The sequence below is a fragment of the Eumetopias jubatus genome, unplaced genomic scaffold (genome assembly GCF_037043125.1).
Source record: "Eumetopias jubatus isolate StellerSeaLion01/CBP00866 unplaced genomic scaffold, mEumJub1_p1.0 scaffold_13, whole genome shotgun sequence".
Taxonomy (NCBI): Eukaryota; Metazoa; Chordata; class Mammalia; order Carnivora; family Otariidae; genus Eumetopias; species Eumetopias jubatus.
Genome location: NW_028274819.1, coordinates 11,776,212 through 11,798,322, shown reverse-complemented (window position 1 = coordinate 11,798,322; position 22,111 = coordinate 11,776,212). Strand labels below are relative to the sequence as shown.

Genomic DNA, 22,111 nt, shown 5'->3' with positions numbered 1-22,111 from the left:
TCATTTATATCCCTAATGTATGTTACATAACAGACTGGAGTCAATGTTGAGAGAAAGGAGAGAGAGACAGAGGGAAGAAAAGAGAGAGAGAGAGAGAAAGCCATATCTCAGGGCCAACTGGTTCTTTACTAACTTTTAAAATCACCTGATTAAACTCAAATGTGACCTCTGCCAGGCTTTTTATAGAAGATTCGAGCTCTTTAGTTCTTGCCTTTAAAGATGCCTCCTGAGGCCACCCTTCCTCCTTCCCCTGAGGGATCCGTGTGAACTGAAAAGCTTGTAGGGAGGAAGGCCTGAGGAAAATATACTACACATTATTGTCTGAGCTTGGAAGGAAAAGCCATGAGAGGCTTGGAATGCTTCCCACAAGGCAGGGCAGATCATGGGGCAAAAGCTTTATGACTTTTAGAAGCAAGCTCCACATTTTGACGACAATCTTAGAGTTTCACAAGGTACACACTTTAGAGTGAATAACTTCCACAGATTTCTACATCTCCTTCTAGGGTTGGTTTTCACTTATCTTGCCGAAAGTAGAGTAGGCCCTGAAATTTAAAGGTTTACCAATTTTGGGGGACTTCAGGGGTCCCTGACAAGGGTTATAATTTATAATTTTGCTGGGTTATCATTTTGAATCATGAGTGTGGTAGGCCCTTGGGAATCCACATCACGACCCATCAGGTCATAGTAGCCCATGAAAAGACTAAAGAAGGGATTGTTAAAATGTTTCAGGTACATTTGACTGCCCTTCTTGGAGGAAGTTTTATGGCACAGTGCTATTCAAGATGTTCTTGCAAATAGCAGGCGTCTACTGCAATGATTTTTAGCTTGCCAGAAAAACAAAAAAAAAACAAAACAAAACACCTGACGGTCCTGAAACTTAACCATCAAGCCCAGCAATGTGACTCAGGCAAATGACTTGAACAGATGGGTGGCCTTCCTAAGAACCAGGCTAGAAAAACCATCTCTGGCAACACAGCTAATTTTGTGGACATGAGAGTCCTGAGAAATCAAGGAGCCTGGAGGCTGAACTTGAAGGATGCCCCTTCCTTCAAGGACCTCCGAAGTGGCACTATCCACGTCACTAAGCCTCTGGAAATGGAAATGTGCGTTACAGCCTGATGTGACCTAATCCAGGAGGAAATGACTTCACTGTCAGCTGCCTTCCAACCCAGCTTCTCCCAGAACACAAGGTTGTAGAGGTCATAGACTCGGGGGTCAAACAAACCCAGCTCTGAGTTCCAACACTGTGACTAACCGATCAGCTGTGTAACCTTAGTGAATTTATTTAAATTAGGGCTTTTTCCCCCCCAGTGCCTGTCTTTGTATTTCACATGACGATTCTAACATTTACCTCTTAAAACTGTTCAAGTGTAAGCCGGACAATGTTCAGAATTCCTAACTCAGCACGCTGGACGCAAAGGCAGACGCTCAGCCGCAGGGCAGGACCTGTGTGCAGCCTCTCTGGGCCCCTTTGATTCCTTTGCCCACCCCCCCATCCCCCCGGAACTTGATAGTGAAACCCTGAACAAGCATCTTCACGGTCTTCTCTCCAAGGCCTTCAAATCAATACTCAATTGCTCATGTTTTAAAGTAGGGAATTTGAATCCCTACTACAGTTAAGAATCTGAGAACCTAAATGGGCAAGAGAAATTGAATTCAAGAAACTTTTATTTTTTGAGGTGAAACAGGCCCAACATCAAAAACACACTAGAAACGATTCCCCTATACCAAGCGGGGAGACACTGATGATTACATTCCATTAAAGCGGAAGGGGCTGTTAAAACTCCTCTTCTGTCCACAGGCCCTTGAGAATGTTGTCGAACAGTTGAAACATCTGGAAACCCATGCCCCGTTTTTCTTTCAATTTCTCACAAGGATCAGCTGCTGATTCCCAAGAACAAAGCAGCACCCGGCCAGTTCTATAGCCCCTCCCACCACCACTTCTTACCTAGTAAGAGTCAAGTGAATCAGACAAACGATATGACTTTTTAAAAATTATTTAATTTAGTAGTTTTCTTGGAAAAAAAGCAATAAGGCAAAAAAAACGAAAATATATATAGTTTTGTTTTGATGTGACTTCATTTCACCTGAAGGACTCAAAGCTTCTCCATTAGCAGGAATCGGACTGGGGATCAGGCTGGGAAATGTAGTGCAGATGGTGGAGGAAGAAAGGTGGGGGATAAAGCAGAGACGTTCAGTTTGGTTGAGAAATTCCTGCTCTGGCTAAAGCCCCAATTAGGTCACAGCCTTGGCGGGCCTCCTTGAAAGAAGCCCCAGCACAATCCCGCGCTTCGGTTGGGAATCGGGTCTTAGGAGGAAACTCCCCAGCGGTTGCCTGTCTCTCAAGTGCATCACAGCTAGGGAGGGAGGAATGACCAGGAAGGAATAGAAGTACTAATTTACCCAGTATAAATCCAATTCCCATGCAGGGATGGCTTCCTCTGGAATGATATTTCCCCCAGGACCCACACTGGCTGAGGCTCAGCAGTTAAGGAACAGAAACGAAAAACACTAACAAAAAGCATACAAGGAAGGCACCTCAATTTGTGATCCTCAACCAAGGGTGGGCTGCACAGGGGCAGATTTCTGAACAAGACAACTAAAACAAATACAGAACACAAAATGAAGGAAGCCAGGGCCCGACAGGAGCAGTTCTTCTACCCGCCCCACATGACGGCACTTTCAGCCCCACGTCCTAGGAAGAAGTGTCTTTTGGGAATCAGCTGTGTGTGCTGGGATTTGGGCAGAGGCAGAATTAAACTGGAAACTACTGTCCTGACTCTCTACCCATGCTCTTCCTAACAAAAGAAGGAAAAAAGGCAGGAAAGAGTTAGGATTTCATTTTCAAGACTCAGGTAATTAGGAGAGCAGAATTTAGACAGCAGTGGGCACTCCATCATACAGAGGGACCAAGTCCCTGTTCGGTGACTGCCGGAGGTGATCCTGCTCAGGTTCTGAATCTGTCTGCCCCTAAAGGATGGAAAACAGAGGAGGCTCCCGTCCACATCAGTTATCCAAGAGAGAGTACCAGGGAGACAAAGGATACCAAAAAACAAGATTCTTAATGGGAAGAAGGAAAATCAAACAAAAAAATTAGATTTTTCTCTACATATATATAATATACAGATATTTAACACATTATTTGAGAGGTGGCTCCAGTCCATGGGGCTTGAGAGATGGTGAAAACTTCTGTTTCAAATTAACCCCTTCTCTCAAATTCTGAAGTATATCAGAATGGGACAGGTAATGCTTTGCTCCACACTGGGGCACAGACCCAAACTGGTATTGCGCTGAGAGAGAAAGAGAGAGAGAGAGAGAGAGAGAAGGGGGGAGGAGGGAGGGAGGAGCAAGAAGGGCAATGAAGAATGGGGGTGAGTGAGGAGGAACTGGGAAAGCAAAGTGGCTAGCAGTCTTTTCCATCGTGCCTTGTGCTCTCAGAAGTTCCCCATCTGAGGAAGTCCATAAAACTCCCTTGGGAGGATAACGCAACCCTCCTACAAACCACCAAAGTGGCCTCCGGTTGCTGTCAAAGACGGAGGACAGCAGAAGGGTATTTTACACAAGTGAAGATAGAAACTTCTAAGAAATGTCAGTCTGAGTATTCCGGTCTTACAGAACAGGCCCCGACGCTGTAGTTATCTTGGGATGGATGCCCCAAGAGACTGACCCCGCGTGTGGCCCCATTTCGTGACGCCACGCCTAAGCATCCCTGCGGTCATTCGCGATGCCTCCACTCGTTAAGTCGGATGTGCTCCTCGTTCAAGGAGCTTCTAAATTCAGCCCTCGCTCTGAACAGCACCAAAACGCCCCTGAATCATCACCTCACGCAGACCTTGGCTGAGCAGGATCCTACAGGGGAGGGTGAATGACATCATCTTAAAGTGGGGGCAGAGGGGAGAGGACGAGCCACGACCGCCGGGCTCTGCAGAAGGGGAGCAGCGCCACGTTCCGGCCACTGAACCCCTCCCTCCCAACACAGGGGTCTAGTGAGTCGATCTCAGTTTCAATCAGCTATAAGGCAACCAGCCAATCACCACCACTGGTGTCTGCTTCTGGTGATTGATTTGGACAAAATGATTGGTTAAGACAGACAACCGGGAGCAAAGCGCTCGGCCAGAGTCCCAAACGCCCGCCTTCCCGCACGTCTTCTGTCCCCTCCTTTGGATCCTCCTCTTTGTCGCTGCTGCTGTTTCAGAAAATGTCGGGGCACGCGGTCCAGTCCTGTTTTTCTTTACACTCCCAGTATCCTCCCCTATAAATATGGGTTAGCTCCTTGGTAACAGGGTCCTTCTTCCGCTCAAACCACAGCGCCTTATAGGGATCATAGGGAGTGCCTAAAAGGGAAAGCGGGTGAAGAAAAACAGAATGAGAGCCAGAAACACACCAAGTGATTCTCCACCCATCGAGAGAGTGGAAGACAGGTTCGTTACCATCCTCTGTGGCTTTCACAGCTTCTGCTTCTCTCTTCTTTCTGGAAAGTCTTTGCTTTTCCTCCAGGCGCTGCTTCTCAGCATTGGCTTCATCCCAGCGCCCGTTTTCCATCAGTCTCTGGTCAGGCCGCAATCGGCTGTCTGTGGGGGCGGTGCCACTTTCCCAGGCGTTGAGCGTCAGAGCAAGCTCTGAGAAGTAGTACATGTTTTCTGCATTCTTCCTACAAGTAAAGGATGAGAAAGACAAAGGGTGATGCCAGAGGCCCCTTGCTAAAAGCACACTGCCAAAAGACAGCCTCCCCGAAGCCGTTCTACAGACAGACAGACTCTAGGACCAGGGCAGGTTCCCCTCATGCAGAGACCCAGACGGGACCGCTCCCCATCCCCTCCCCTGGCGTCACTCGCTCCGGGAGTTTGCTGGGCTTCTGCTGTGCTCAGCGGAGATTAGGAAGAAATTCCTTAGGAAGAATGAAACATTCTACTAAATGGAAATCCCTTACTCTTATTTCCTTTGCTTTCTTTTTAACCTCTTTCTGGGATAATCTCAGCTCTTACTATAGACTGAACATATGAGATGACAGGGGACAAATGGCCTCCATCTTATTTCCGAATTCCAGTACGTGATCTCAGGGACTTTTATATTGCCACTGGGTCTCGGGCTAAGTTGTTAACAGGTGGTAGGCATCTTTCTCCTCTATAGCTGCTTCTGAATCATTTTGTTCTAAATTATGAATATTTTTTGGCAGATGTGACTTGATTCGTTTCAATTTTCTTGACAAGGCACATTACAACTCAAATCATACAGTGACAGCCTTCTGGTAACCTCTCCAAAGGTTGAGTTCCCTGGCTTGATCCCTCACATAATTAAGTGGGAAGGAAGGCAGAAATGCCATCAGTACTGCTCCAAGGTTGAGGCCGAAGTATTACCTGGACAGCATGCATAGTGATACTCACGGTAAAGGGTTCCTTTTCCATAGCATGACCCTGCTTTCCTCTGCCTCATGGCCTCTCTGCCGAGCATCACCCCCATTTTCCCCAACGACTGGCTGTACTTTGAAACAATCCATTTTCTCATCCCACGTCCCCAGAAGGGCGAAGTGAACTTTTCCTGATGGATCTGTCACTTCCCCTGTCACCTACAAGGACGGAGAGAGGGCTTTGGAGTACAGCCTTCACTGTGGGTTAGCTTACCGGACTAGTCTGGAAACAGAAGTCCTACGGCCAATACTGGTGAAATTTTGCTACAACAAACACCACAGAGCACTCAAATTATTTTGGTATACTTTTTTGAGCTGCTTAAAATAAATGAGCCATGAGTTGGGGTTTCATCATTTTGTTGTACAGGGATTATTGTTGCAATGATATATGCAGGAAAATCATCTGAATGGTCCTCAGAATTATGGCATTTTCTTCTCTCTCTGATATTCTCTTCTCTCTGGTATTTCCTTCTTTCTTCAGAGACAGCCACAAACAGATTTAAATCCCCAGATCTTCTTCACTCTCCATCAAACTCAGGACGCAATTCCGCTGTGGTGGTGACGCAGGACTTGTGCTTAGACCTCACGGGGGTCAAATCGCCCACCCTTCTTCCTGAAATCCTACTGGTCCTTCCTGTGTGTTCCCATTTGCAATCTCTCCTTGCTCTTGACTTTCACTTTTTTACTTAATGTCTTTACCAGAAAAGACAATGATTTGGTTTCGTAATGCAATCTAGTCCCCCTTCCTGCTGATTTTCTCCTTTACTTCTCCTTTTTTTTTTTTTTCCAAATCACCACATACATATTTAGGAGATATATACATACACGTTTGGACTATCTCTTCATCCATCATCTACACCAGCCCCCGAAGAGTAGGATTTCTAAGGGACACACACTAGGGAAAAACATGTAAACTCCAACTTCTCTTACCTTTCTTGCTACATCACGAGAGAAGTAGCTATAAGGAACAAATTTAAGATTGCACTTGTCTCCCGTCTTGTGATTCACAATATCAATTTCACCAGACTATAAAATAAAAAGCATCATGGATTGATTTTATTAAGACCGGAGGACTTGAATATCTGCCAGACCCCATGCCTCATAATTCTTCACTTTTCCATCATGTACTCTCAGACTCCCTTGCTTAAGGGTCTCAGCCGACCCCGAAAAGCTGTGAAATCCCTTTGGAACCTTGGTATTCCGGGTTAGGATCAAGACCAAACGGCCTTCTGGCTTTCTGTCAATCATGTGTCATGTGTTAGGCGGTATGATTTGCCTTTCAGCACATTATGTTAATATTCACATAATAATTTACCTTTCCCAAACCAACCCCCCACTCATACCCTTCATGAACTCTGTGCTTAAATCAAAGTACTCTACTTACGATTCCAAGGTTACATATGGTGGGCCTTTCTACTTTTTATTCATTTTCTCCTCCTTTCTATCTTCTAAATCCCAAACCACGTTAAGACTCAGCTTGGGGTGCCTGGGGGGCTCAGTCAGTTAACTGTCCAACTCTTGGTTTCGGCTCAGGTCATGATCTCAGGGTCATGAGATCAAGTCCTGCATTGGGCTCTGTGCTAAGTGTGGAATCTGCTTGAGATTCTCTCTCTCTCCCCTCTCCTTCTGCCCCTCCCCTCGCTTGCCCCCGCCTCTCTAAAATAAACAAATAAATATAACCTTTAAAAAAAAACAGTATTCCCTTTTCTGACTTTATTGCAACCATTGTCCTAAGAGCAGACTGACAATTAGATGTTATCTTAGTACAGCTCTTAACACTAACGTATTTTGTTAATACTTTTCAATCTGTACGTATTTGTCATGTTATCTTCAATGATACAATAATTCTTTGAAGGACAATGTCTTATCTGGCTTTGTATCCCCAAGACCTAGCACGTTGCCTAGCAGTAAATGTCTGATGAATAATGAAAGGATGAAGAGTAGGAGCCGTGTTTATTATTCTGTTGTACTTTCATAGTAGCCAACACAGCCCTGGTAGAGTAGTCACGGAATGAATGTTATAAATTGGTCATTTACAAAAAATAATTTGTGGTATAGAAACTTGAGAGGTCGGGGCGGGGCTTCTGGCTGAGAGCAATTCCTTAGGAGAAACAGGTAAATCCATAACAATAGTCTGGGGCCAGTTCACACGTCCTTGATACTGCAAAGACGTACCTACGAATGTATTCTTCTGAACTTTGGGCACCTTTGCTTACCTGATCTATCCACAACTTGCCCACGATAATGTTGTGCACCGTTGTGGTAACCTTCTTCCAAGTGTAATGGTGCCCAGTTGCATGGAAAATACAGTGGATGCTACCTGGAAACAGAGAAAAGTACACAAATTAAGTCAAATATTAGAACAATAGCACCATGTTAGCTACAAATAACAATGGATTGATTTTCTTCTATCAATATTTCTTACTTTTAAAAGGAAAACAATAAACCAAAAAGGATTTATAGTCTTCTTAAATGTTGGAAGCACTGATTGAATTTTTTCACTTCATTTTTAAATTTATTAATAAACTATAACTAAATGATGACAAACACTGACTACTGATAGAGCTTAGCTAGGAAGCAATATTCTGCCATTGCAGAAATAAAAATGAAAGCACAACTCCAATCTTTTCACCAACTGTGCCTGCCATACAAGTTGCAAACTTTACAGGAACAGGTCAAATCTGCCCCAACATGAAAAAATAAAATTGAACTGCAGAAAGGAGCACACATTGGTAGTCAGGCCTGAGGGCCAGGCCCTCTTGTTAGTAACTAGCTGTGTAACCTTAAGTGAACCACTTTTCTAAGGGCATTAACAGTAATGGAGTAGTGGACAGAGCAGGGGCTTTGGAATCAGGCAGAACTGGACTGAATCCTGACTCCAACACTCATTAGAGGTGTGAACCTGGGCTGTATAATAAAGAATCTGTCTGGTCTTTGTCCATGGTTCCCGGGAGGGAACCTCTAAACCCTTGGACTTTCCCAAGTGATAGCAGTATCTGTGTTATTCATGGGGGCCCTGAGAGTTTATGCCAATGAGGTAACATGGTGGGCCCCTGGATAGCTTATGCTCAGGATGAGGCCAGGCCAAAAAGATCAACCATGTGATAAGAGACTTGGGGCCTTGAATCACTTGCTATTAGCCGGACCTCCCGATCTCCTGGGAATGGTATTCCCTTCCCTCCAGGGAGGGAAGGAGACCTGGGTATTGACTGTAGTCATGTGGCCAATGGCTCAATCATGCCCACCTAATGAAACCCTAATAAAATCTCTGGACAATGAAGTTTGGTGCGGCTTCCTGGTTGGTGAACACATCAATGTGCAAGGAGGATCATGTGCCCTGATTCCATGGGGGAAAGCATGGAAGCTCTATGTTCAGGACACTTGCAGACCTTGCCCTGTGTGTCTCTCCATTTGGCCAGTCCTGATTTATACCCTTTATAATAACTATGATAGTGAGGATAGTTCTTTCTTGGGTTCTATGAGTCATCCTAGCAAATTATCAAAACTGAAGCCAGTTGATCAGAAGAAGTACAGAGGGGGCCTGGGAACCCGCAAACTTGTGGCTGGCACCTGTGGTGAGGGCAGTCTTGTTGGAGCCTGTGCCCTGGACTTATGGGGTCTGCCTGAATCTGGGTGGTTAGCAACAAAATGCATTAGAGTACTATATCCTGCATATGTTTTGTAATTTCCCTAGGCCTCAGCTTTATTATCTGTAGACTTGGGATAAGCACATTTGGGATAAGCACACCTTGTTGTGCAGTAAATACAGTTTATCTGTGCAGTAAAAGGCTTGAAACATAATGGGCACTCAGGACGTAATAAGCTTCTCTTGTCCCTGTGAGTTCATTTTGCATACCAAGCCAAAAAGTGAGGTGAACAGAAGTGACTAGAGATTCAAAATAATTAAGAACTTATACATATATACAAGAACTATATATATACATATATATGTATATATTTTTTAAAGATTTTATTTATTTATTTGAGAGAGAGAGAGCACACGCACATGTACGAGTGGGGGGGGGGGTCAGAGGGAGAGTGAATCCCAAGCAAACTCCGTGCTCAGCGTGGAGCCCGATGTGGGGCTCGATCCCACGACCCCGAGATTATGACCTGAGCCAAAATCAAGAGTCAGATGCGTAACCAACAGAGCCACCCAGGCGCCCCTCTATGTCTATCTTTATATATATGTTGACTAATACAGTCAGTTACAGTACCAGGATAAGTCTAAGCTCCCTCTGCAACCACTAACGAACAGAAGACTAATTATGTGTCTTTCCTCTCTTTCTCGTACAAGAGATTAAAATAGCCCTGCTGGCGGCAGCGGCAGTGATGACAACAAGGCCAAGGACAAGAGCAGCGGCTCTGCTGTCAGCACGTGCTGTGTCCCAGGCACCGGGCTATGCTCTCAACTATTAGCTCATTTAATCTTCACAACCACCTTTCAAATATCTCTGCCACCTAAACATATGCTAAGTTTCCTGCTCAATACCTCTTCCACCGCGACTGCTGTCTAAAGCCACCATCAGGGGCATCTGGGTGGCTCAGTCGGTTAAGCGTCTGCCTTTGGCTCAGGTCATGATCCCGGGGTTCTGGGATTGAGCCCCGCATGGGTCCCTGCTCAGTGGGGAGCCTGCTTCTCCATCTGCCTGCCGCGCCCCCTGCTTGTGCTTGCTCACTCTCTCTGACAAATAGATAAATTAAAAAGTCAACTTTTTAAGTCAACTTACCACACTGTCTAAAATCTCTCAGTTTCTTCCCACTGCAATGAAAACAAAACTTAACTCCTTTCCCTGGTGTGCAAAACCCTACAAGATCTGGCCCCTGTCGACTCCTTGGATCGCACTCGGGAGCTGCTGTGGCCTTTGCGCTTCTCGAGCATACTAAGCTCGCTCCCCTCTCAAGGGCCTTTATCTTTAAGGGGTTCTCTCTGCTGGGACACTCTTTTCCAGATCTTCTGTTTGGCTTTTCATTAGTTAGCTCTCTGCTCAAATGTAACCTCTTCAGAGAGAACTTCCTTGGTGACCTTGTCCAAGGAACCACCACAAAACACATTCATTTCTCCACCACTCACCCCTATCTCTGCTTGCTCTATTTCTTCACAGAATTACCACTATATAAAATTAAATAATTATTGACAATAATTATTATCTAGGTGTCTGTTTACTTTTATGTCTGCTTAAGAAAAGAATGCAAGCTGGGGCATCTGGGTGGCTGAGACGGTTAAGGAACTAGCTCTTGATTTTGGCTCAGGTCACGATCTCAGGGTCTTGGGATCAAGCCCCACACTGGGCTCCAAGCTGGGCATGGAGTCTGCTTGAGATTCTCTCTCGCCCTGCTTCTGCCCTCCCCCACCCCCCACTCACACACTCTCTTTCTCCCCCGCCAAAAAAAAAAAAAAAAAAAAGGAAAGAAAAGAATGCAAGCCAAGTGAGGGCAAAGTGGCTTTTGTCCACCATTACATAGCCAGAGCACCGGGAACGGTTTCCGGCATACAGTGCACCCTCAAATACCTGCTGACACCTCAGCTGTGGGAACTATTATCCCCCATACTTGTTTCTACTGCTGCTGGAACCAACTGCCACAAACTTTACAGCTTAAAACTACACGGTTGTTAAACTGTTACATTTCTGGAAGCCAGAAGTTTAAAATCAAGTGTCAACAAGGGCTGTGTTCCCTCTGAAGGCTCTATGGGAGATCCATTTTCTTGCCTTTTCCAGATACCAGAGGCCACCTGCATTCTGCAGCCTGTGGTCCCTTCCCAATGTCACTCTTGCTTCTGTTGTCACTGCCTCTGATTCTCCAGCCTCCCTCTCATAAAAACCTTTGTGATTGTATTTGAGCCTATAGAAATACTCCAGAATTGTCTCCCCATCTCAAGATCTTTAATTTAACCACACCTACAAAGTTCCTTTCACTATGATATGTTAGATATTCACAGGTTGCAGGGATTAGGATGTGGACATTATTTGGAAAGGAGGGGAGCATTATTTAGCCTACCACATCCCCCTTTTATCAACAAAGACTCTGAGCTCGGAGAGGTAATTTTCCCAAGGTCACAGAGCTAGTAAGGGCCAGAGATGAAGTTCAAAGTAAGATCAGAATGTCTGCACTGCCGAATACCATAATCTTATGTCCCACCCTGTTAATGTACCTGTTGCTCTGTAGAGTGTCCCCTTCCAGCTTCCAGGGATAGTGGAAAAACAAAGAAAGCCCCATGACTGCCTTCCTTTATATAATATTTGTGTGTCGGAGACTTGACAGTAAGTTAAAGATCTAAAAATTGAGGCACTTAAAATATATGAAAAGGAAGACAGGCACTTCAGAATGGTCAAGTAAGGACTTTATATATGTTCCTCAGTAAAATCAGTAAGAACACTAGGCAAAAATAATCAGAATTAACTTTTTCAGAACTCTACTAAGAAAAATGAGCTTTGGGGCGCCTGGGTGGCTCAGCTGGTTGAGCGACTGCCTTCGGCTCAGGTCATGATCCTGGAGTCCCGGGATCGAGTCCCGCATCGGGCTCCCTGCTCAGCGGGGAGTCTGCTTCTCCCTCTGACCCTCCCCCTCTCATGCTCTCTCTCTATAACTATCTCTCTCAATAAATAAATAAAAATCTTAAAAAAAAAAGAAAGGAAAAAGAAAAATGAGCTTTGTGGCATTTTAACTTGCCCTCTTTCCATCCTCCTCTCCCCAGCTTGGCAGTAGCCTTGAAAACCAGCAGCCTCACAATCACGGTAGACATGAAAACCAGCAAGCAGACTAGCAAACACTGGACGCAGCAGATAGTATGAAGCTCCCCCAAAGCTCAATCTCTAAGGAACTGTCACTATCTGACCGGTCTGGTGGTTCCTGCGAAAGGGCTTATCTTTATTTGACGTGACTTAGCATCTGCTCACCTCAAACAGCCTTCTCCCAGGGGTGACAAACAAAACAACCAGTGACAACTGTTTAACACAGTAGCTGCCTGAGGTGGTGTTCACAACTGGAGCAGTTAAGGGGGCCCCTGGGTGGCATCCGACTTTTGGTTTGGGCTCAGGTCATGATCTCAGGGTCGTGACATTGAGCCCTGCACTGGGCTCTGCACTGAGGATGGAGTTTGCTTGGGACCCTCTTTCTCCCCTCTCCCTCTGCCCCTTCCCTGGTTGCTCTCTCTCTAAAACAAAACAAAACAAACAAAAAAACAAAACCCCACAATTGGAGCAGTTAAATAAATAACGGCCCCAAATTCCAAATTTGATGAAAAGCATTAATCTACATATCCAAGAGGCACGATGAACTCCAACAGGATAAACTCAGAGAGCACCATGCCAGAACCCATCATAATCAAACTACTGAGAGACAAAGAGAGACTCCTGAAAGCACTAAGAGAGAAGTGACGCATCACATATACATGATCCTCAATAAGATTATCAGAAACTTCAGAGGCCAGAAGGCAGTGGGATGACATAACCCAATAATGCTGAAAGAAAAAAATTTAGCAAACCAAGAATTCTATAGCCAGCAAAACTATCCTTCATAAACACAGAACTTAAGACATTTTCAGACAAACAAAAACTTAAAGAATATTCATAGCTAGCCGATCTTCAATAAATATACTAAAGGAAGTCTTTCAGGAAGAAATGAAAGGACATTGGACAGCAACTTAAATCTCCATTAAGAAGAGACTAGTAAGGGCCACCTGAGTGGCTTAGTTAAGCATCTGCCTTCAGCTCAGGTCATGATCCCCAGGTCTGGGGGAGCCCCGCATCGGGCTCCCTGTTCAGCATGGAGTCTGCTTCTCCTTCTGACCCTCCCCCTCCCCATGCTAACTCTCTCTCTCTCTTTTTCTCTCTCAAATAAATTAGTAAAATCTTTTAAAAAAAGAGACCAATAAAGGTAACTATAATTAAACTATTAAAAAATAACTATATATTTTTGGTTTGCAACTTTTTTTATGCTATATGATTTAAAAGACATGCCTATAAAGCAAGTTATAAAACTATGCTGATGAGATTACAACGTATGAAAACAATTTACATGAAAATAAAAACACAAAGGAAGAAAAAGGTACTGGATCTATATAGTTGCAAAGTTTTGGTGTACTATTGGAATTAAATTAGTATTAATCTGAACAACATGCTTAGATGTTAATTGTACCACCCAGGATAACCGCTATAAAAATGCCTTTAAAAATACAGTAAAAGATGGGCGCCTGGGTGGCTCGGTTGGTTAAGCCACTGCCTTTGGCTCAGGTCATGATCCTGGAGTCCCGGGATCGAGTCCCACATCGGGCTCCCTGCTCAGCAGGGAGTCTGCTTCTCCCTCTGACCCTCTTCCCTCTTGTGCTCTCTGTCTCTCATTCTCTCTTTAATAAATAAATAAAATCTTTAAAAAAAAAATACAGTAAAAGAAATAACAACGGAATTAAAATGGTGAACTAGGCAAGTATTTAACATAAAAGAAGGAACTTACAGAGGAAGAGAGAACAAAAAAGACAAGATATACAGAAAACAAAAACTAACAAACAAAAAACCCAAAAAACAAAAATGGCAGATATAAATCCTACCTAATCAGTAATTAATTATAAGTAATCATTCTAATCAAAAAGTAGAAATTGCAAGAATGTTTAAAATACGTAAGGGGAATTTTTGTACTAAAATGCCATTCGGGAGCAAAATTCAAGGTCCACGGAGACCCACGGTGTCACTGACGCAGAGATTCAGGCTGACTGGTTGTTTCATTTCATATTCCCTAATTGTGATTCTCCTTGGGTTAGAGAGCTCCAACACTATAAAATAACACACATTTAAATGTGTCTTTTTAGGGGCCCCTGAATGGCTCAGTTGGTAGAGCATGCAGCTCTTGATCTCAGGGTTGTGAGTTTGAGCTCCACACTGGGTGTAAAGAAAATTACCTATTAAATTATTACTTAAAAATCTTAAAACAAATACCTATATACATAAATATGTCTTTCTTTTTTTTATTTATTTTTAAAGATTTTATTTATTTATTTGACAGAGAGAGACAGCGAGAGAGAGAACACAAGCAGGAGCAGTGGGAGAAGGAGAAGCAGGCTTCCCGCTGAGCAGGGAGCCCAATGCGGGGCTTGATCCCAGGACCCCGGGATCATGACCTGAGCCGAAGGCAGATGCTTAACAACTGAGCCACTTAGGCGCCTACTTTTCTTTCTTTCTTTTTAAAGATTTTTTTAAATTTATTTATTTGTCAGAGAGAGAAAGAACAAGCGGGGGAGCTACAGAGGGAGAGGGAGAAGGAAGCTCCCCGCTGAGCAGGGAGCCCGATGCAGGGCTTGATCCCAGGACCGTGGGATCATGACCTGAGCTGAAGGCAGATGCTTAACCAACTGAGCCACCCAGGTGCCCCATTTCTTTCTTTTCTTTTAGAGAGAGAGAGAATGTGGGCATGTGGGTGAGGGGGAGGGAGAGATAATCCTAAGCAGGCTCCATGCTCAGTGTGGAGCTCAATGTGGGACTTGATCTTACGACCCTGAGATCATGATCTGAAATCAAGAGTAGGATACTTAACCAACTGAGTCACTCAGGTGTCCCAAACATGTCTCTTTCAACTTTAAGGCTACCACCTGGTTCCAATACCCTGGAACTTGGTGAGCAAGTTCACATGTATCCTCTGCCACTGTCTTCATTTTGCACACTTCCATTATGTTTTCTAGAAGCATTCTTCTTTCTAGATTGCAGGAGTTCTAAGTTTTCTAATCTATTTTACAAGGAGACTCAGACTCCCTGCCACCACCTCCAAAAACCATCTGTTTGCCTACTCACGCACAATCCTGTCCAAAAATTGTTCTTCAGTGACATCTATTGGTTTAACAATTTACCCTAGGAGAGTCGAATGCCATTGCAAATGTGAAAATTTCACTGAAGGATTCTCTTTCCAAGTCACTGATCCAAAAGATTAAATACAGCCATCCCCAGGGCCACTGTCCAGAAATCCCACTCTCTGTATTTGAGTTTCCTGTCACTATGTCAATTCTTTGTTCAGTCTCCCTATGAAAGCTGGGATCTTTGCTTTGCTCACTTATACTTCCTGCCTTACCGGTATATGGCAGGTACTCAGTATTTAATGGGTGGAGGGACTTAAGACAACACAACCTGGTGACCTGAATCCTTAAATAACCATAGGAATGGAATCCTATCAAAGATAATTTTTTAACTCTAAAAAGTTATATCCACCACATATACCATGTTCATATAGTTATTACCCCTCAGGGAACTCTATATTAGTCAAATCATAGAGAAAATATATCACTGGTAGATTTACTGCTATTTTATTGCTATTTATGAGATTTATTGCTACTTTTAAACAAGCTCCCCTTACTTGTTCTCTCTCTCCCTCTGACAAATAAATTTTAAAAATCTTTAAAAAAAAAAAAAAAAGAAAGAAAAGGCGGCTCCTTAGAATTAAAATCCATCCCTTTGGAGATCCTCAGGGGGCCTCAAACTTCTCCATGGGTGAAAGTCCTATTGTAACATGACCATTAACATCCTAGTTCTGCAAATTAGGTTAGAACACCCCAGGCTTTACTACTCTTAACCTAATACTTCTGAAACTGTTAGCATCTAAGACAGTTAAGCAATTTGAACCTTTTCTAAGGTCTTCCAGTGACCGTCAAGACCAAAATCCCTCAGTCACCTTTGATCTAAGAGTCTTTTGCATATCAACCACGAGCCCTAGAGCTAACACTCCCGTTTCTTTTCTCCTTTTAATATATCACAAACATTCCTGCGTTTGTTTTCTGGCTAACTTTTTTTTCTAGAAACTTTCTAATTTCTATACCTGCTACATTTTGTACTTCTGAGAGAAAGGGGAATTTACTAAAGAGGACAACTCTAGCCCAGCACTAAGGCTACGCCTCATGACAGACTAGAACTGGGAAATGGAAGGCCACCAGGAGCTTAGGCAGTTACACTGTCGGCTCTGTCTCTAGGGAGCTACTTGGTTTCTCTCTGTCTGCTCTGTGTTTCTTTTTCAGCATTGACTCTTCTGGACACACACGGCCAAATGTGGCTGCTCTTGTTCAAGACAACCTCGAGAATCTCTGCTACACTTTGTGAATAATCTCATTTTCCCTAAAGTATAGACTCTCCAATACTGCATATTAGGAGTCCTATTCCCAGGCCTGATCTTTTTCATTTTGGTGCACAATTAACTTGTAATCCAGTAAGATCTTTTAAAATAAAGTTTTGGGGGCGACTGGGTGGCTCAGTCGTTAAGCGGCTGCCTTCGGCTCAGGTCATGATCCCAAGGTCCTGGGATAGAGCCCTGCATCGGGCTCCCTGCTCCGCGGGAGGCCTGCTTCTCCCTCTCCCACTCCCCCTGCTTGTGTTCCCTCTCTCGCTGTGTCTCTCTCTGTCAAATAAATAAATAAAATCTTTAAAAAACATAAAGTTTCATCTTACCTGGAGTTCAGCCATTACATAAATGATACCTCACCCTTCCAGTGGTGGAAGAGAGAGGAGAGCAAGACGAGGAAAAGGGGAGGGACCGCCTGAGAAACCTAACCTTGCAGTCACAGGAACTGTGATTTCTGGAGTGAAGCTAAGCTGACTGCTAGAGTAGTGGGAGCAACAACACCGGTTAAGAAAGAGTTTTAAGCATGCTAGATTTTAATTCTAAAATAATACTTAAAAGATTTATTAGATATAACTAAGAAGAGGCATTTATGACTGGATGGATCCTTAAAGAATCTCATGCCTCCTCACTCATTTGATCGCTGAGAAGTGAAACGACCTGCCCAAAGTTGACGGGTTAAGGTTCAGTACCCAAATCAGATTTCTAGTCTCCTCACTATTAAACCAGCGACCACTTCTTCCATGCCAGAAAATCTCTTTTTTACACAGATGGCAGCCTTACCGAGGGGCATGATGGAGAGGTATTTGCCTCGGAATTTGCTGGTGATTTTGATTTCCTGACGCAATGTCCAGCCATTTTTGGACTCGGCATGGTGTGCAGCAGCAGGGGGATGATGACTCACCTTGAAGAAATCAGTGGTTCAAATTAAGACGGAGGAAAGGAGAAGGAAAAGATACTGCCTATGAATTGGTGATAAAACACCCAAAAATGCACGCATGATATTTTTATACCCACAACAGTAGGTGAACACCAGGGCCTCCAGTGTTGAAGCCCTAAAGAAAAAGAAGGCAGTCTGGGATGACAGGACTGGAATTTCTGCAAATGTAACACCCAGAGGTATCAACCAAAACCATCCCTTTCTTCAAAGTAAATGTGTCACAGTCCTGAGGCTCCTTTACCTGCTCACAGAGGGATCGGTACCCATTCTCCTCTAATCGGTCCAGCTCGAAAGTCTCCCCAAGGAGTGGGTTGAATGGCTTGCTGGTACGGAAAACAGTAGTGGAGTAGGAGGACACGGTGAAAGCTGCAACGTAACAGAGCTGTTCTAGAGAGTTCTCACATTTTGCAGCTCGGTCTAACAGCTCGTGGTATTCCAGATCTTCAGTAAGGCGCTGAAGCATGGATAAGGGTTCATTAAAGTTCACCTGTCAGGAAAAGAACAGATTTAAAAACTTTGCCCACACATCTATAAGAGACAGTTGAATGTTTCTGCAGGTAGAGAGACATATCGAGATGTCGAGAGGATAAAGCAAATCACTGGGAAGAAAAGAGACCTCTGCTTAGGAGACCAGCTCTAAGATCTAACCTACAAGAGATGCACTCTCCCTGCTCAACTGTCCTTGTCAATGAGCGGTATAAATCACTGTTTTCATTTATTTCACTAACTGTAAGCTCTTTGAGATGGGAACCATGCCTCTTCGTTCATCCCTGCATATCCGAGAGCCACTGATGCCTCATCCATAGGAAACCATCATCAAATAGGTATAGAAAGAATGAATAAAAAAAATGTATTTTAGCACAAGTATACCCAGAGAGGAAGTGAGGTATTTAAAATTCTTGAGGAAGAAAAGAAAGGGTAGTAACTTATAAGTACAGGCTTGTCCCGACTGGTGAAAAGAAAACATTACAAAAGTTAGCTTCTACTCCTGGACGAGACAATTGCTAATTTTTTCTTTTTTTAAGATTTTATTATTTTTTTTTATGAGAGAGAGTGAGCTGAGCGGGGGGAGGGGCAGAGGGAGAGGGAGAAGCAGACTCCCGCTGAGCAAGAAGCCCGATGTGGGTCTCAATTCCAGGACCCTGGTGTCATATCCTGAGCGGAAGGCAGACACTTAACTGACTAAGCTACCCAGGCGCCCCTCAATTGCTAAATTATCGATTCAGTTCTACATCAGGCCAGGATCCTGATTTCTTCTCTGAGGCTGGACAGTTGTGTTCTGAACAGGAGTGCTCATGATGGGGGCTCACTGGGGGCTTCGAGTGTTTCTGCCTTTCAAGTTTCAGAGCCAACTTAGGGCTCTCAACCACAGGATGAAGAAAGTGTGTGGGGGCGCCTGGGTGGCTCAGTCGGTTAAGCGGCTGCCTTCGGCTCAGGTCATAATCCCAGGGTCCTGGGATCAAGCCCCGCATCGGGCTCCCTGCTCGGCGGGGAGCCTGCATCTCCCTCTCCCTGCCTCTTTGCCTACTTGTTCTCTCTCTGTATCTCTCTGCCAAATAAATAAATAAAACCTTTAAAAAAAAAAAAAAGAAAGAAAGTGTGTGTGTGCTTCTGTAGGGGAGATGTTCATTCATTCATTTATTCCCTTACGCATTCCACAAATATTTATTGAGCCCTCATGTGTGCCAGACCCTGTACTACTCACTGGGTATAGAGAGATGTGAACAAAAGAGACATTATCTCTCCATCCCCCCCAAAAAGAGTTAATTTCTAAATTGACTGTTTGGAATTTAAAATGACTTTACTACTTAAAAAAATCACTATAAAAACACCTCAGGTTCCCAGGCTAGCCCACAAAACTCACTTTAGCTTTACAATACAGCACTCTCGCTGAACAAGCCTGTATATCATTAGCCTAAGTTCTGAATCCAGAGAACAGAGGAAGGAGGAAAACAATTCCCTTTCTATTGACTAGCGCTGGCCTGGAGCAATATTTCAGTTAAAACAAACAAAAACACTTCTCTTTCCTGCGGTCCCACCTCTTTTTCCGCATTTTTGTCCAACCTCCTACCTACCCACCAACCTCTGAGCCACATAGTACCCTAATATTTATTGCCCTCCCAATTGTGAAGTGTCTTGTAATTTCTACTATAACAAACTTTAAAAAGGAAAAAATTTACCTGAGATGCCATCACCCAAAGATAACCATTATATTTTCATGTTTATTTCTATGCATTTAAAAAATGAAAAATAGGCTACAGCCTGCTTTTTCTCTGAGAAATATATCCAGCATTTCTCTGTGAAAATTTCCCAGTGAACACAGAGCCACCGGACCAACAATAGAACATTCCCCTTTTGGGGGGCGCCTGGGTGGCTCAGTCGGTTAAGCGTCTGCCTTCAGCTCCGGTCATAATCTCAGGGTCCTGGGATCCAGCCCCGCATTAGGCTCTCCACTCAGTGGGGAGTCAGCTTCTCCCTCTCACTCTCCCCTCTGTGCTCTCTCTCTCAAATAAATTATAAATTAAAATCTAAAAAAAAAAAAAAAAAAAAAAGAACACTCCTCTTTTGGGAAGTAGGATCTAACCTGCCTCAACTAAAACAGGGCACCACACTCCAAAACCATCTTCTTGACACTGAGAGACACTTAGAGAAAAACAGTAGAAGAAAAAATGCACACTGAGGGGTAATGGACTAACAGAGCTCAAATCCTCAAGAGTCTTTTTTACAGAAGGTACTTAGAAACTATGCCAATAAAATCTCACTGGCAGAATTTCAGGCAACACAAAGTAACGCTTCCACGCATGTTGAGGAACACCGGACGAGCAGTGCGCTCCGCTGGTGGCTACAAGACATACGGGCACTGCCTTAGGCATCCTTAAGCCCTCGCTGTTCTTCACACACACGCAGCCCTGGCCCCCAACCACTGTTCCAGGAACCAGAGTTTCTTTAAGGCGCCAAGCTTTTCATATTGGTCATTTTATCAGCCAGAGGCCCAACAGGGAAACAAATGAACCTGCGCATTTAAAGCAGAAGGAAGGAAGGGAATTCATTACACGGCTGATGGAGACTTAGGCAGCCGAAAAAGACAACCTGGAGATCACAACGGCAGGAGGCCGTGAGCACGGGGCTGGAGGAACAAAGAGAAGCAGCGGTGGAACCATGGCCCAGGGGCCAGAGGCTCCCAGCAGAAGCTGAAGCCTCATGGGCCCCGTCCAGTGGAAACCAGAACCACACAGCCACCGTTAAAGCACTGCCCAGGAGAATGTACAGCCGGCGTCCCTCCCTTCTTCAACCCCCCCCCCCCCCACCAACTCCTACTGGTGCCTCGCACTGGTGAAGCGCAGCCTTCCGCCAAGGCATAGAACCTGAGAAACAGCCTGGAGGACCCAGCTCTCCTGTGACGCCCCACGGCGCAGGCAGAGGGCGAGGACTAGAGCTCTGGGCAAACAGCAACAGGACTGAACACCCCTAGCGGCAATGTCAACAAGGAACTAATGGTAAAGGAGACGGAGAGGTCACCTAGACTCAGAAGTTGTTTCTAAGCAGGAACTGCATTTCTGAGGCTGCAATGACCTGCCTTTCCAGCCATCCTTCCCACTACTTTCTGTGAGGCACCAGAAAAGTGGGGCTTCTTTTCAGACCCCCCAGTAAGCCAACTATTTTGTGTGTCTCCAGGGTGCTAACTTGTGGCCTTTTCTTGTCCGGAGGTCAACACTTTTCTAACAAAAATCCTACACACTTACATATAAATCAATTTGTTTTCTAAGACCCAGTTAATTACTTCAACAATTACTAACTGGTAGACATGTGCCAGGCACTGGCTAAGCATCCAAGATCTGAAGGCCAGTAAGACACAGTCTCTACCCATAAGGAACACGGTCTGTGGAGAAGCAGAAGCCACACGCTGCTTCCTGAGACCCAAGAGGGGAGAATACTTTCTCCTGGGTATTTCTGTATGCTACCCCCCACTCTCCATTCTTCCCTTCTTCTGCAAGACATAGAACCCCCCAATGTTTAACTAGGCCACACCACTGAAAGTAGGAGACTTCCTTGCCAGCTGTGGCCATATAACTAAGTTCTGGCCAAAGAGACTGAAGTGAAACTAGTTCATGCAATTTCTAGGAAGCACTCTTAACAGGCAGGGCATGGCCTTGTCTTTCCTTCTTCCTGCTGACTGGAATGAGGCCCTGATGGCCCCAGCCGGAGGGGCCACTTCAGGCCTCAGGACTGAGGCCACAGGTAGTACAGCAACAGGACAGAAAGCAGCGTGGTCCCGACAGCGTGGAGTATTGTACCAGCCCTGGGTCCCCTAGCTCCGGACTTTAACAGGAGAATGAGTTAAGCTAATATTAAGGTAGGGGTTGGCCAGCTTTTTCTGTACAAGGTTAGACAGTAAATATTTATATGGCCCTCAAAGCCTGAATATTTCCTATCGCATACGACACTGCCATATGGTCTCTGTCACACCTGCTCGACGCTGCCGCTGTAGGTTGAAAGCGGCCACGGACAACACACGCATGAACCAGCATCACTGCGGTCCAATAAAACTTACGGGACGCTAACATCTAAATTTTATGTAATTTTCACGTCACGAAATATTGTCCTCTTTTTTATTCCTTTGAAATATTTAAAAACATAAAAACTATTCTTAGCTTGTAGGCTGCATAGACGGC

General features: G+C 44.5%; 1 protein-coding gene across 1 annotated transcript in view; it reads right to left on the bottom strand.

Annotated features, from left to right (window-relative positions):
• Positions 1-1,981: 1,981 nt before the first annotated feature.
• OSBP (oxysterol binding protein) overlaps positions 1,982-22,111 on the bottom strand; it is a 34,626-nt gene continuing 14,496 nt past the window's right edge. Inside the window, exons 8-14 of the mRNA XM_028111211.2 lie at positions 17,680-17,925; positions 17,282-17,402; positions 7,624-7,727; positions 6,338-6,433; positions 5,385-5,566; positions 4,431-4,651; positions 1,982-4,334 (exon numbers count right to left, since the gene is read on the bottom strand). Coding sequence (XP_027967012.2) covers positions 4,192-4,334; positions 4,431-4,651; positions 5,385-5,566; positions 6,338-6,433; positions 7,624-7,727; positions 17,282-17,402; positions 17,680-17,925 — 1,113 coding nt within the window. The 3' untranslated portion in view covers positions 1,982-4,191. The remainder of the gene's footprint in view (positions 4,335-4,430; positions 4,652-5,384; positions 5,567-6,337; positions 6,434-7,623; positions 7,728-17,281; positions 17,403-17,679; positions 17,926-22,111) is intronic.